Source organism: Mercurialis annua, linkage group LG2 (genome assembly GCF_937616625.2).
Source record: "Mercurialis annua linkage group LG2, ddMerAnnu1.2, whole genome shotgun sequence".
In the NCBI taxonomy this organism is placed as follows: domain Eukaryota; kingdom Viridiplantae; phylum Streptophyta; class Magnoliopsida; order Malpighiales; family Euphorbiaceae; genus Mercurialis; species Mercurialis annua.
In genome coordinates this window covers 44,463,125-44,479,067 of record NC_065571.1, presented here as the reverse complement: position 1 = coordinate 44,479,067, position 15,943 = coordinate 44,463,125, and the positions used below count along the sequence as shown (strand labels likewise).

The window sequence follows — 15,943 nt, the reverse complement described above, 5'->3', positions numbered from 1 at the left end:
GGTGAGTATTTTTTTCGTCGAAGTAGGTGAGTTACTCAATGATTTACTATAAATAGTAGAGTTTTATATGAAATACTTTTTTCTCCAACATTTACTTTTGGCCTAATTACTTAAAAAACTCCCACCTCGTAACATTTTTTTGTTTATACCCTCACGTAGGAAAAAGTTCATTTGTACTGTTTTTTTGATTTTTCGTTTTCATCTCTACCCTAAAATTGAAATTTTTGACAATTAAATTAATTAAATGATGAAAAGATTATAAATGATTAATAATATTAATGTTTAATTAAAATATAAGCTAAATATAAAGGATCATTTTGAATATTTTTTCAAACGAAAAGAGGTCAAATTAGCTCTTTAGGGTAGAGACAAAAATGAAAAATCAAAAAAAGGTTAAAATAAACTTTTTCCTAAGTCAGGGTATAAACGAATAAATGTTATAAGGTGGGAATTTTTTTAAATAATTAGGCCTTTACTTTTTTACTACCTCTTCTAACTCTTTACATTTCATATCAATTTTTTTATACTACTATTTGAAAAAAAAATTACTTTTTATATTAACTTTTATTTCCAACATTTCCAACATCATCATTTTTAATTTTTTTTCACTATTATTTCATGCACTTAATATTTATCACATATTAAAATTTAATTTTTTTTATTTTTTTGATTTATTTTTTTGAATTTTGACTTTTATTTTACTGTTAATGTTTTTCGTCAGTTTTAATATCAACACGAAATCAACACAAATCAACATATGTAATAAACTAATTAATTTAAAGTTTTCAATCTTTTTTACACTAATTTTTATTTTTTCAATATTTTTTAAATTTAATTTTAATTTTTTATTTTATTTCACATATAATGTGTTCTTTTTTGTTAATATTAAAATCAATTAAATATCTAAATAATATCAACACAAGATCAACATTGTAACATTACAATAACTTAACATTATTATTTTCTTCTTCACCAATGCTAAAATTAACAAAATATCAACCGAAGATCAACACAATATTAACACTGTAAAATTACAATAATTCAACATCATTATTTGTCTTTTTCTCCGATACTACCATATCATTATCTAGTCTCAATTTAATTTAATTTAATTTTTTTAGTTTATTTCACAAATAATATTATCTTATTTGTTAATGTTAAAATAAAACAATATCAGTTGATATCAATATAATATCAACATAAAGTCATCAATTTGTAACATTACAATAATTAAACAATCAATCATCATCAACAAATCGTTCTGCGGAATAAAAAAAATGCAGAAATACAACAAAAGACAACAAAAATGCAGAAATAACAGAATTTTATTCCATAAAATCACAAAATTATTCTACATAATATGAAATGAGTATTAGATTCTTTAAAAATACTCTTTATACATGTTTAATGGTGAAAATGGTAATAAATAAATAAATTACAGATCTGAAAATGATAAAAAAAAAAAGAATAAAAAATTTCAGATCTAAAATCAAAAAGATAAAAGAAAGATGGCAACGAGACGAAGGCGGAACGACATAGATGGAACGACAGAGGCGGAACGGCGGAGGTGGAGGCGGAACGACGATCTGAGTGTGTGAAAGGTGAGTTGAGAGAGAAAGGAAAGAGAATTCCGAAGAGAGAGAAAATAATTATAATTATGAGAGTTTGTATTATTATGGTTTTATTTATATGAACGGTATAAGAGTAATAAATTTGTTCTTGTATGTTAGTTTTAAAATGTCAAATATGAGTCAGTATAAAAATAAATCAAACCTGAATGTTGGTTATTTGAGTAAAAAATCTAAAATAATAATATTAGTAGCTAGTGTAGAATTATGAGCGACTGGCAGTAATAATTCTAGAACAGCAAGCTAGCTAGCTAGTTTAACTTGTTTTTCAAGATATTCTTCTAATAAATATAGAGTACTTTTAATAATTTTGTCAAATTTTAGGTTAATAATAATATTTAAATAATTAATTATTTTAGAAAGTACTTTAAAAAAAATTATTTTAGATGCATTTCATAATGAAATAAATTTACATGGATGTGGAAACCAAGGCTTTTCAAAATATATAAGAGAGCTTTAAATGTTTGTTATTTTATAATAATAATGTGAATTCATTCAGTCTTATACTTGGCTTATTGCTCCTTCAATTTTTCAGAGAAAACAAAACTTGCATTAGTTTTTGAAGTCTTATTTTTTCGGAAATCATTTTTGTACAAAACTTGAAAAGAAAGTTTTATATTATAGATATCCGCAGTAGTCTAGTATTTTATAATTTATATATAAAGTATTAAGGGTTTTTTAAATTCTGATGTTTTATATAAATGAGTCACATATTCTAAGAATGATTGTTTAATTACATTTCAAGTTAAAAGCGAAAAATTTATAGCAATTTTTAGGCTTATCACCTATTTCAAAGTTACCACCTTCATTCTCTAATGTCGGTTTCGGTTCAAAATTTTGAATCGTGGCAATTTTTTTCTTTTATTTTTTTCCATAGATAGAGAAAATGAAAGCCATATAACAACAATTATAATCCTCCAACTAAATATGAAACAAGAAAAAAATACAAGCAAATGATAATAATAATAAAAAAGATAAATTAAGCCGAAATCCCGCTAAAGTGCCATCTTGGCGCATAACGATGAACAAAGTCCCATTGGTATTAACTTGAACCGTGATCGATTATGCCGTTAAACCGTTTGAATTCTTTAAAGTTTCAAACTTTTAGCACATGTCCTTCAAGTTGGATCAAGAAGATAAAATATCACCTACTACATAAAACAAATATTAAATAAAAAACAACTAAATAACATATAATATCAAAGAAAAACTTCAATATTTAAAGGTTCATAGATCATCATCTACATAAATTTTTTTGACATGCAAGCCAAAAAGGTTGGAAATTTTTTATTTGGATCATAAATTTTTAATATGCAAATCAAAAAAAAATTTAAAAACCAAGATTTTTTAAAAAGCTTTCAAAAATAAACCAATAAAACATAAGAAATTCTATTAATGGAGTAATTATTGAAGATAATAGCTAATTAAAACTGAAAATAATAAAAAAAGGTGGTGGGAGAGATGGTTTTCTGACCATAAGGTCAAGAAAACCACCACTAAAAGCTATAAGTGTTGAGTTGAAGTTTGAAGAGAAGGTAGATAATTTTTTTCATAAGTAATTCTACTATTCCTTAACCAAAAACTAATTAAAAATCAACCACTAACTAGGTCAAAGTTTATTTAGGTTCTTTATAATTTATATTTCATACAAATTAATACTCCTGATTGTCCTTATTTTCAATCTAGACTAAATTTCAAAATATAATAAGATCGTAGCATATTAATTAATAAGTTACCAATCCTCATGTTCGTGACTAATTTCCATAAGAAAACATTTTTTCTTATCACAAATAATTTAATTTCTACAATCATTAACTCTCATAAATCGTGAGAGACGTCTAACACTACATATCATGATCATCCAAAGAGATATGAAGGGAAAAGTAATGGATATTAGCATACACTCAAATAATTTCATTATAAGGTTTTGATCTTGGCCGGTTTCATAAATAATCAAGCATTGAATCTCTTAATCGTATGACCTCATCCTTTAGATTTAATTCCTGACTAAATAAGATTTATATTAGAAAACTCATTTATAGTATTAAAACACCTTCTATACAAGTTAAATTCTTTTAGCCAAGAATTCATGCACCAAGAACAACCAGAGATGGTATAGAATTTTATGTCTGATCATATTGAGTAATGACCACCTATCTCCATATAGAACTAACTATATCCATCACATGTTCTGAAACAAATTCATAAACAACAATTGGCATAAATAATATCAAGCTACAATCACACTTATATATAAGATACCCATATCACCACAAGTCGAAAGACGTGTAAGTACAATCATGAACTAAATGATGATATATTGACTTATATAATATACCATGTATATAAAATTTCTGGTATAAGTCAGGTGATTCTAACACCCGTTTTTTTTCACAAAGCTGCTTTTGGTCGGAGAAGAATTAATAGAATCATTAAGCTGCAAACTAGTAATGGTCATTGGGTTGAGTGGGGTAACAGTTTGGAGGAGCACATTTTAGATTACTTTCAAAGTTTGTTTAAGTCTACGGTGGATATTGATGTTAGATTGCCTTGTCCTATGGAGGGGAATAGGCTAGCGAATGTTGGTGTGCATGTGCTTATGGAAAGTGTGTCAGAGCTAGAAGTTAGAAGTGCAGTTTTCAGCATGCAAGGGGACAAAGCACCAGCACCTGATGGTCTGACCCCTGCGTTTTACCAAAAAAATTGGTCTATTGTGAAGAAAGATTTAGTGTTTGCTGTCAATAGATTTATTCAGAATGGTGAGGCCTATGAAGGGGTGAATGATACAATTATTACTCTAGTTCCGAAAAAGAAGAATCCCACAATGTTGAGTGATCTTCGCCCTATTTCTCTTTGCAACGTCTTCTACAAAATTGTATCAAAAGTTCTGGCTAACTGTTTGAAGAGATTCTTGTCGGAGATGATCTCTGAAAGTCAGAGTGCGTTCGTTCCCGACATATTAATTAGCGATAATGTTTTAATTGCTTTTGAAGCTATGCATTTTCTGAAGAGGAAAACTCAGGGAAAGGATGGGTATGCTGCTCTAAAAATCGATATGTCGAAGGCGTATGACAGAGTTGAGTGGGTGTTTATCAAAAATATATTGATGGCTTTTGGATTGGGAGATAGGTTTGTGGAAGTTGTTTTTAGATGTAATTCTACTGTTAGGTACTACATGATCCACGAGGGTAATGAGATAGGCCCAATTGTGCCTAACCGTGGGATCAAGTAAGGGGACCCTCTGTCCCCCTATCTGTTCATTATATGTGTCGAAGGTCTTAGTTTGTTGCTTCAAGAGAAAGAAAGAGCTCGGTTACTTCATGATGTTAAGATTTATCGAAGAGCTCTTGAAATTTCTCACCTGTTCTTCGCAGATGACTGTTTGCTTTTTTTTCAAAGCAAACCCTTCAAAAACTCTCCAAGTTAAAGAGATCCTAAAATTCTACGAGGAAACTTCAGGCAATTGGTGAATTATGGGAAGTCTTCTATCTTCTTCAGCAGTAACGTGAGGCTGACTATGCAGATTCTATCAAAAACCAGCTAGGTGTGAAATGTATGAGTTCAGATGGTACTTATTTAGGCCTTCCCTTAATGATTGGTCGAAATAAAGGAGCTGTGTTTGGAATGATCAAAAGTCGTATCTGGAATCGTATCCAGGGCATGAGGCATCAATTTATTTCTTCAGCTGGGAGAGAGTTAGTCATTAAAACAGTTTTCCAGGCCATCCCAAACTATTATTTTAGCGTGTTTTTTATTACTAATTATGTCTTTAAGGAGATTGAGAGGATGCTAAATTCCTTTTGGTGGGGATCGAGAAACCGTGGTGATGCTAAAGGAATTAATTGGTGTAGTTGGGAGAAATTTTGTGTTCCTAAAAAGCTTGGGGGTTTAGGCTTCAAGAAGTTGAGAGATTTTAATTTGGCTATGTTATGTAAACAGGGCTGGCGTTTTCTTACTTCTCCTCTCTCTTTAGCCAGCAAGCTTTTTAAAGCTAAATATTTCTATGATTCAGATATTTTACAAGCTAAATTAGGAGCGAACCCCAGCTATGTGTGGAGAAGTCTTATGGAGGCTCAAGAATTGGTTAGAAAGGGTACTAGATGGAGGATTAGAGATTGTAAATCAGTCCGGATTGGAGTTCAAGGTTGGCTTCCTGATGATAACATGGGATTTACTGAATCTAATCTCTCCGAAGAAGTGAAACATGATCTTGTTAGTTCGATTATCACTTGTTCTAATGGCTGTCGTGCTTGGGACAAGGTTAGGATTGAGCAATTGTTTTCCAAACGAGATAAAAATCTTATCTATTCTGTCCCCTTCCTTAATGGTAATGTTGATGATAAATTAATTTGGCAGCCTGAGATGAAAGGAGATTTCAGTGTGAAGAGTGCGTATAGGGTGGCTATAGGGGACTTGCGGGAAGCAAGGGTTGGAGTGGAAAGTTTTTGGAAGTGGTTATGGGGTACGAAAATTCTAGAAAAGTGTAAGTTGTTCATGTGGAGATTAATGCGCAACTGGTTGCCTACTACGGATGCGTTACAAGCCAAAAACTGTGATGTTTCGAGTACGTGTATGATGTGTAATAACGACTCAGAATCTATTCCTCATTTGTTTTTTAATTGTGCTTTTGCTTCTAACTGTTGGCAGCTGGTGGGTTTGATGTTGCATGATATTTCTTTTACTAATGTGATGGAATTTTTTGATTGGTTGGAATTGAGTGGTAATGAGGACAAGAAGCAGATTAGTGTGATGGTTTTGTGGAGCTTGTGGTCAGCTAGAAACCAACTTTTTTGGAATGGGGGCAAAGGTTCTCCAAGGTACGTTTTTTATCGAGAAGGGAACACTCTTCACTAGAGGCAGAGTGTTCAAATAGCCCTTATGAATAAGGTGTTATCAGAGGAATTCTGCGGAGGTGCTATCAAGTGGGAAAAACCTCAGTCAGGTTGGACAAAAATCAATGTTGATGCAGCTTGCTTCAACGACTTTCCTTTCACAGGTGGTGCTGCTGTCGAGCGAGATGATCAAGGACATTGGGTTGCTGCTATGACGAACACAAAGGCTGAAAAGTTGGCTCCAGTTGTCGCTGAAGCGTGGGCTTTAAAAGAGGCATTATCATGGATCAAGACCAGGTCGCATAATAAAGTTGTGGTGGAGGTTGATTGCATTCAAGTGGTCCATTTATTGTATTCAGATCTTCATCCCTTATCAGCCCTGTTATGTTTGCTGTGATTGTATGGATTTACTTAAGTGTTAAGGTAAGTTTTGTTTATCGCTCTGCGAATATGGTTGCTCATGCCTTAGCTAGAGAAACTTATTCTATGTCAGGTCGACGTAGTTGGTTTGATAGTGTTCCGGAGTTCTTGCGGAGCGTCTTTATTTCAGATTCTTATTAACATAATTCAAGTTGATTATCAAAAATAAAATAAAATCATCTAATGTTACAATTTAACCCATTCATTACATGAGTGTCCACATATTTATCTAATCTCCATCAAGTAGTATAAAAACTAACTCCATTAGTATCTCAAATTAATTTAGAGAATAAACATAGGCAATGATTTAGGATATATGATGTCCTATATTCGTATATTAATAGATCATGAACTTATTTAGACCATTTGTATAAAAAAAAAATTCGTAACTCATATTTATGACTTTAAGAATAGATTCTTGTACAATGTGGTAAACACAATATGTAATTGTTGTAATATTGATACCGATTGTTGAATCTTTGGTACCAATTGTCTTGACCGGTTCTTGACCGGATTGGTATGCGCAGCGGAATCGAAACCATTCGGTAGGTATTTAATAATGGATTTGATCAACAAATAACAATATAGCAAAATAATAAATAACACAAGAGATTTACGTGGTTCTGCTTTAAAGCGTACATCCACGGGCGAAAGATTCGAGCCATTCACTAATCATCAAAAGGAGTACAAAATTGGTGGAGAATCACAAATAGAGAACATCTCTAGTAAATATGCCCTTAGAAGAAAAACTCACAAAGTGTTTCTCTCTCTACAAGAAGTACCCAAAAGGGTAAGAATTAACTTATATTCCTCACATCACACACACCCCCTTTTCCCCTTATTCACATCAATGTCTACATTGTGTGTTCGGTTTTTGGTGTTTTCTAAAAGGTGAATAAGGTAGGCTATATATAGTGAGTAAATAATCTATATGGCATTAGGAGTATTAATCCTAATTGGATTTATACTTCCTAATTAGCTAATGATAACAAAATTATCCTTCTCCCAAACACTTCATTAATAGAGTCCTAATACAAATAGGAATTAGAATTTTAGACATATTCTAACAGTAATAAATAAATATTTAGTCTTAATCAAATAAAACTTATATAATAATGTCATTGAAATTATTTTACATAATTGTACATGATTAAACGGCGCCCGCGCATACTACTAAAAGATTAACATAATAAAATGCATTATGTTCATTAGAATACATATCATGTACATCTTGTTGTACAATATAGAGATTCAAATCTAGTATTAAATGTTTATTCACATAAATCATAGATTAATACAAGAGATTAACATTAAATAACTATATCATCAACCTATAAAAAAAATGAGAGAGAAAAATATAGTTTCAACAAACGAAACAAAAATAAAACAAAATGTGCGTAAAAAGAAAGAAAATGGTCAACTAATGTAATCCATGAATAACAATTAGTAAACTAATAGAGCACAAATTCACGGACATCCACATTTAAGTAACAAAGATGTGTTATGATTTTTATCTCATTCTTTCTTTCTTCTTTCTCTACCTATTCTCTTGACAAGTACTTGTTATGGTTAGGCCTTTCGCAGTCTTTCAATTTCTCATTGAAGATCACCGGCGACGCATAATGGACGACGAGTCCAACTCCGACGCGGAATTGAGGAACATTGCGTCTCAAGTTATACATGTTTGTCAAAAAGCTCATGTTCCTCATCATTTGGGCATCTTTTATAAAAATAATCCCTTAGAATACTCGTTTAGTCTTATATTATTCGAGACTATCTTGGTTATTCTACTCTCGAGAATTGTCCGATTTCTTCTCAAACCTTTAAAGCAGCCCAGAATTGTCTCTGATATCATTGTGAGTTTCTCTTGCATTCTATCAAATGCTACACCTTGATGACAAAAATACGGTGATCAGTTTAATTATGTAACAATCGGTGACAACATATTATAAAAATATGCTGGCATATATAAGGCGCCATGCCGGATTATGATTGAGATAGCAACGGATTAATATGGCATCATAACCTAATAAGAATGTTTTCATTCGGTCATTATATTGGATCTGGAATTAAAAAGATGTTACCTCCTGAAATGAAGATTAATTTGTTTATCCATTTTGGTATAAATTTATGTTTGGATAAATTACACAAGCGGTGTTTGAACTTTTCTAAAATTTCTAATTTGGTATTTGAACTTTTATTTATTTCGTGTCAGTATTTCAGCTTTTTAAAAATGTAACAAAATAATCCTTTTTATCCATTTTGGATAACCGGACTACTAGCAAAGTTCAAAAGTAATTTTTAAAATTCACTGTATATGATTTGTCATTTTAAGTCTCTATATATAAGTGTATTATTGCGCATACAATTATTATTTTATTTACTAATTTGACGCATATAAAAATTGATCTAGAGTTATTTTTATCATGTAGTATATAGGTGACTGAAAATTGCTAAAAATACTTGTTTAGTACATTTTTAAAATACTGATACCGAAATATAAAATTTGGAAAAGTTGAGACACCATTGATATAATTTTTCCTTTATATATTTTAGTATCAAATTGAATAAGATTATTTCCTGCTTTAATAAGTTATTTAAATTTTGTATACCACCTTAATAATTTGTTTGAAATGAATTTATTGATGTAAAGGGCGGGATCATCATTGGACCTTCAGTTCTAGGGCGCAACAAGTCGTTTACAGAAAATGTATATCCAGAACAAGCTCAATATATGGTGGCGAACATTGGAGTATTGGCCTTCATGTTTTTTGTATTTTTATCCGGAGTTAAAATGGATCTAGGTTTAATCTCAAAAACAGGAAAAAAACACTTATACGTTGCTTTAGTAGGAGTATTCTGTCCGCTTATAACCACAGCCGTACTCGGCTTCGTTCTCCGACCTATGTTGGACAAAGAACTCGCCAAATTATCGGGTATCGGAGCAATGTCTTCGAGTTTGGCATTGACTTCATTTCCCGTAATTTATCTTATTCTTAAAGAGCTAAACCTACTTAGTTCGGAGATCGGACGAATGTCCTTAACGACGACAATGGTCAGTGATGCACTTGGTATCATCGCCATTATCGTATTCGAAGCCTTAAAACAAGGGGAAGAAGGTCATGGAGACAGTGCCCTATGGTACGTCGTGTCCACATTCGTTATTGGAGCTTTTTTCGTAGTACCCATTCGACGAATATTGTGTTGGATCGTTCAAAGAACTCCGAAAGGGAAACCCGTCGATCAAAATTACGTGATCATGATTTTGCTCGGGGTGTTGGTGATGGGATTTTTTACGGACATGTTCGGATTAGCAATAGCAAATGGATCGTTATGGTTAGGTTTGGTAATACCGGATGGACCGCCCCTAGGAGCTACAATTGTAGAAAGAATTGAGACGATAGTAATGGAGATTTTGATGCCTTTTGGATTTGCATTGGTGGGATTATATACGAATGTATTTGTTATGGCTGAGTATGGTTGGGACAAACTGGCTCCGGTTCTTATAATATTTTTAGTGGGTTATGCTTCTAAGATAGTGTCGGTTTTTGTGGCATCTCTATACTTCGGAATTCCTATAAAAGATAGTCTAACACTCAGTTTGATTATGAATTTGAGAGGACAATTAGAGCTCGTTATCTTTATTCATTGGATGGACAAAAGGGTACATTTCTTTCACTTCCTTTATTGGCTTTATTAAAAAATGTTTCATTTTTTGATTTTTTTTTATTTGGGGCTCAAACTTTTAAAATCATCAATTATAACAATTTGTTTAGGTTGGATTGGAAAAAAAAATTCAAATATATCCTTCTGTTTTGAAATTTTTGATAGTAAAAAGAGAAATTGGAACAATATATAAATATATGAAGCGCATATATGAATTCTTTTTCCATTCTAACTAAAAAGTGGCTATAGTTGAAATTAAAAATTAAGAACCATTTTTTTAGCATTTTTTGGTGATTAATTTTTTACTTATTTTAATTCAGTTACTAAATTTTAATTTTTTTCTCAATATTAAATTTAAATTTTATTTCAACATGAGATTTCTTAGTTAAAATATGCATGCATGGCAGCTGTATTTTACTTTTTGAATGTAACATTTGCAATGTATGCATAATTTGTAATAAAAACTCTCTACTGAAATAAAATTATGCATACATAACAAGGTTTCAAAAAATATAAGCCAAAAAACAATTGGTATGTGACAAAATCCGGCTGCCACATATGTATCTTTACCAAAATGCTTTTGTTAAATGAAATTAAAGTTTAGTAACTAAAAAGATTCGAAATTTGATCACAAAAATGCAATAAACAATATATAGTTTAAATACCCTAGAATGAATTACCCATATTTTGTTAGTTTGACAACATTATTCTTATTCATATACAAATTACTATTTCTTTTTGAATCATTGAATGACATATCTATTTAGTAAACCATGCATGTTTTCTTTAATTGTATATCTTAATCACAATATGTTTATTAAAATTCATTGAATTTGTTTGGGCAGATAATTGGAATCCAAGTGTTCACGATGCTAGTTTTATTAACAATAGTAACGACGAGCATATGTGCACCATTGATCAGCGTGCTCTACAATCCAACGAAGCCATACATGGTCAACAAAAGAAGAACAATCCAACACAATCCTAAAGGAAAAGAGTTACGGATTGTAGTTTGCATCCATGAAAAGGAAAACGTAGTTGGTCTCATTAATCTCCTCGAAGTCTCGTATCCGTCATCAGAAACTCCGGTCTCCATCTACGCGCTTCGTCTCATAGAGCTCGTAGGTCGCGCCACCCCGTTGTTGATCGATCATGACCAAAATGAAGGTCCTTCGAAGGATGCAGATCATGAAACCATCCACAATGCGTTAAAAAGCTATCAAGAAGCACGAAAAGATTCCGTACAGCTCCATTTTTGTACGGCTTTTACCGTAAAGCGAACGATGTATCAAGACATCTGTAAGTTGGCTTTACTGAATAAAGCTTCTCTCATCATCTTGCCATTTGAACAAGGACAGCTTAAAATACTTGCAGGAACTGAAATTGTCCGTTCTGGAACTAAATCGTCGATAAGTTCGAATGTCATAGCTCATGCGCCTTGCTCTGTCGGAATTTTCATCGACAAAGGCAATGAAAATGACACGGTTAGGCTGCAACCCTTTCGACGCGAATACAAATTTGTAATGTTGTTCTTGGGAGGACCGGATGCGCGTGAGGCGCTCATATACGCGGACAAAATGGTTATAAACCCGGATGTTTCGCTTACGGTAGTGAGATTTCTATCGGACAACAACGAAGGAGACGATGTGTTAGAAAAGAAAATAGACGACGGAGTAGTAACGTGGTTTTGGATGAAGAACGAATCGAACGAGAGAGTAGTTTATCGAGAAGTTGTGGTGAAGAACGGGGACGAAACACTTTCAGCAATTCAGTCATTCAACAGCATTGATAATGATCTATGGATTGTAGGTAGAAAACAGGGAATAAATCCCACAATACTTAAAGGACTAACACATTGGAGTGAGAATATAGAATTGGGAGTGATAGGAGATTATGTTTCATCTTTTGATTTTGGTAGTAGAGCTTCTCTTTTAGTAGTACATCAACAGATAATGAGAGTGCAAAATATAGAATGACCTTTTTGCTGTGTTATTCAATTTTCAGTAAATTATAAAATAGATACTATATCTTTTTTGGTTATCAGAACTAGTATTTCGTTTCACCGGGAAGTCATATGCCGAGAAATTATTATTATATTTTAGATATAAATTCAAAAAATCATTAAAGTATATATATTATTTCAAAAAGGATACTAAAAATACAAATTTTATTTTCAAAAGGATAGAACTTTTAATTGATGTGGTATTTGACATTAAATATGTCAGCTATATTAATATCGTTTTCTGGCAAGTGACCTTTCGATAAAACAATGCATATTTAATAACTAAATGAAAGTTGATTTCAAAAAAAAAAAAAAACTAAATGAAAGTTGAGTTATCTATGTAGTTTAATAAAGAGATATTGCTATAAAAATTCATAAAATATACATATTTTCTCAATTTAATCACGAACTTTAAACCAATGTTTAAAAACCGTACCGACGATGAGGCCACCGATTCCCGATTGAACCGGTTTATGACCGGTTCAACCGGTTTGATAATTTGCATGGTCCGAATTCGGCAAAATGATCTCTCAAGAGACGCCTTTGACGTTGTTGTTGTTGTTGACGATTATTCTTCAAGTGTTGTTGTCTTGGTGGATATGGGGCTTGTTGGATTCCTCCCTCAATAGGAGGAGGGGGAGGTGTGGAAATTGTTGATCTCCTTCTTCTATTGGTGGAATGAATCCGTTAATGTGATACTCATCCCCTTCACCCTCCTTGAATTTTGGGTCTCTTGGTCGATTTATGCACGTTTCGTTCAAAGCTATCAAGGTTCTCTTAGAACGGTTCAAGTGGGAGTTTAGCACGACGAGTATTGTGCATACACTAAGACTAAATTTTCCGCACACACGCAAAAACAAGAGCACCCACGCGTAAAACCACAAAAAAACAGAAAATAAAAGAAATTAAAATATAAACAGAAAATAAGGATAACTCAACTAAGTCGACATACTTTCAATCAATTAAGTACACAATTGTCCATGACAATGGCGCCAAAAATTTGTTGGTGAAAACCACAAGCATATGGTATCATCTCAAGTAGTGAGTGGACTAAGAAGTCCGGATTTTTAGACCCACGAGGACAATTGAACTTAATGAGAATGAGATCAAATCGAGTCTTTCATTCGTTTAGCAAATATATAAAAAGAGATTTGTAACCAATTAAACAACTAGATCAAATCAATATAACCAACAAAAACAATTAAATGATTAACAGAACAATTAAACTAGCAATTAATAAACGGGTTATGAAAAACGGATTAAACAATAAGAGTAAAGCGTCTAAGGGTTGCTACTAGCTACTAGGTATTATCATCATGGAAAATGCATAGCATGGCGTCTAACAAGGGCCGAGTTTTGTTTAAGGTTGTTCCCGCTCTCTCGAGTTTCAAAGAACAACAAATCCACTAGCTTAGCAATCAATTAGAACCTAACTCACCCTCATGATACTAAGCATAATTAACTACACGACAAGCAATTAATCAATCTAGTCGATGATCACCTAATCTCCAACCCGCTCTCACGGTGTCAAATCTTAGGTTCCTAATTATGTTGGTCTATTTAGTTAGTCATCTCTTAATGAGCTAATCAAACGCTAATCAAGTGTAGGGTAGCTAATCCAAAACGAATATTAAACACCAAGATTAGGATATGTTAATCAAACCATAACATACATTTCCAATTAAGGATTAATATCAACCCCAAACATGGGAGTTTAGCTACACATGCTAAACATGAATCTAACAACAAATAAATAAACATAACCCATGATTAAGAAATACTTACTTGAAGATATCAAATCCAAAATGAGAAATTGTATTAAAAATAGATAACTCTTGTTCAATACCATAAATATTCTTGAAAATAATAATAACTAGAAGATGAAGAACAATAAGAACAAATGCTGGAAAATAATAGATTGGTGGATCCAAATCCCAAAACTACTCTAAGTGTCTATTGATTCTAGGAATAAAAGTTGATACCCTAAAACAAAAGATAAAGTGTCCTATATAGTGCTACTAGAGAGGAAACAAACATTCCTAGTACAACCTTATGTTTTGACAAAAGTAGAAGTGGGCGTCACAAACTTCAAACTTTAAAATCGATTTATGGCATGTCTCAATCGAGACCCTTGTTAAAACTCCCCTTCTCGAGTGGTGCAGGGGTCTTCTCGATAGAGAACCCAAAAGCCACAAATTTCTGTTTCTGAAAAATACACATGTCTCGATCGAGTCGAGACATAGTGCCTCTCGATCGAGACATGACTAAAATAGGCCCTTCTCGATAGAATTGTGGGGCTTCTCGATAGAGACCAAGTTTGAGTTGATTTTTTGTTCCAAATTTACTCGTTGATCAAGACATGACGCTTCTCGATAGAGACATGAGCAAAATGTCTTCTAACTTCATTTTATTGCTCAATACTTCCACAACTCCATCAATTCATCGTTCTTTCACACTTTTGGTCCAAACTAATTTCACATTCGCTCCATTGTACCTAAAACACTCGCACACGGAATAAGACATACAAAATAACAAGTACGCATGACAAATAGCAAGAAAGCGATGCAAAACGACTCATAAACTAGGAGTAATTCTAAATCCTATCAACCAACCGATGTAGTTTATAGTCTAACATCGATAGCACATCCAACTGATGTAATGTATACCCCTTGTATCTATAGAACAACCAACCGATGTAATTTATACCCCTGACATAAGTAGCAATGCTAACCGATGTAAATACAACCAATCTTTCATTCAGATCAATAACATACCTAACTTAATATTATTGGTGTACACACAGTCTTATCGCCGCTCAATAGGTAAGCTCGTTTTGTCAAAACTATATCGGATTTTCAAACATATATTATATACTTTATGAAATAGTTCGTATAAATAAAATAATTATATGCATTAACATTTAAGAGTAAAATACAACTCACAGTTCGCGCGCAAATCCCGATACCATTTCTATGCTTATAATGGCCCTGGTTCTGATGCTCTGGAACTTGATGGATATAACCAATATATTTAAATTAATATGCAAACAACAACACAGGATTCACACCTTAACTCTAGATTGACTTCTAGACTCAGCACAATTTATTCAATCATATCACATATCAATTAAAATCAATAAACCTTTTTAATTCAATCATCGTGTTTAGCTCCGGTAAAAACACTCTTTCAAAATATTTCCATTTCTCGCATTAACGTTTCACCTCGTCGACCAAATTCAATATTCTAGACTCGACATTAACATTTTTAATTGATTTGATAGAAAAATTGACTTTCAAAAATTGACCATATACACCAAAAACTTCAAATTTTCAATCAAATCAATTAAAAATAATTTATAATTATCAATTCATCTTAAAACGACCCGCTTATATCAA

The 15,943-nt window shown here is 32.2% G+C and overlaps 2 protein-coding genes across 2 annotated transcripts; both read left to right on the top strand.

The window, feature by feature from the left end:
• Positions 1 to 6,506: 6,506 nt before the first annotated feature.
• Positions 6,507 to 7,021, top strand: LOC126668577 (uncharacterized). Its single transcript, XM_050361767.1, has 2 exons — positions 6,507 to 6,757; positions 6,820 to 7,021. Exons 1-2 carry the CDS (start codon positions 6,507 to 6,509, stop codon positions 7,019 to 7,021), a joined length of 453 nt encoding a protein of 150 aa, XP_050217724.1.
• A 1,379-nt stretch (positions 7,022 to 8,400) lies between these two features.
• Positions 8,401 to 12,586, top strand: LOC126667410 (cation/H(+) antiporter 24-like). Its single transcript, XM_050360375.2, has 3 exons — positions 8,401 to 8,736; positions 9,534 to 10,544; positions 11,392 to 12,586. The coding sequence occupies exons 1-3, from the start codon at positions 8,446 to 8,448 to the stop codon at positions 12,520 to 12,522; spliced, it is 2,433 nt and encodes an 810-aa protein (XP_050216332.1). The 5' UTR covers positions 8,401 to 8,445; the 3' UTR covers positions 12,523 to 12,586.
• Positions 12,587 to 15,943: the final 3,357 nt, after the last annotated feature.

What these genes read in the sequence shown, in the direction of transcription:
- LOC126668577 (XM_050361767.1), top strand. Translation starts at nt 6,507, where the DNA reads ATGAATAAGGTGTTATCAGAGGAATTCTGCGGAGGTGCTATCAAGTGG. An exon ending in TTATCATGGATCAAGACCAG is followed by an intron (nt 6,758 to 6,819) that starts GTCGCATAATAA and finishes TATTGTATTCAG; the next exon opens with ATCTTCATCCCTTATCAGCC.
- LOC126667410 (XM_050360375.2), top strand. Translation starts at nt 8,446, where the DNA reads ATGGTTAGGCCTTTCGCAGTCTTTCAATTTCTCATTGAAGATCACCGG. An exon ending in GAATTGTCTCTGATATCATT is followed by an intron (nt 8,737 to 9,533) that starts GTGAGTTTCTCT and finishes ATTGATGTAAAG; the next exon opens with GGCGGGATCATCATTGGACC. An exon ending in TTCATTGGATGGACAAAAGG is followed by an intron (nt 10,545 to 11,391) that starts GTACATTTCTTT and finishes TTGTTTGGGCAG; the next exon opens with ATAATTGGAATCCAAGTGTT.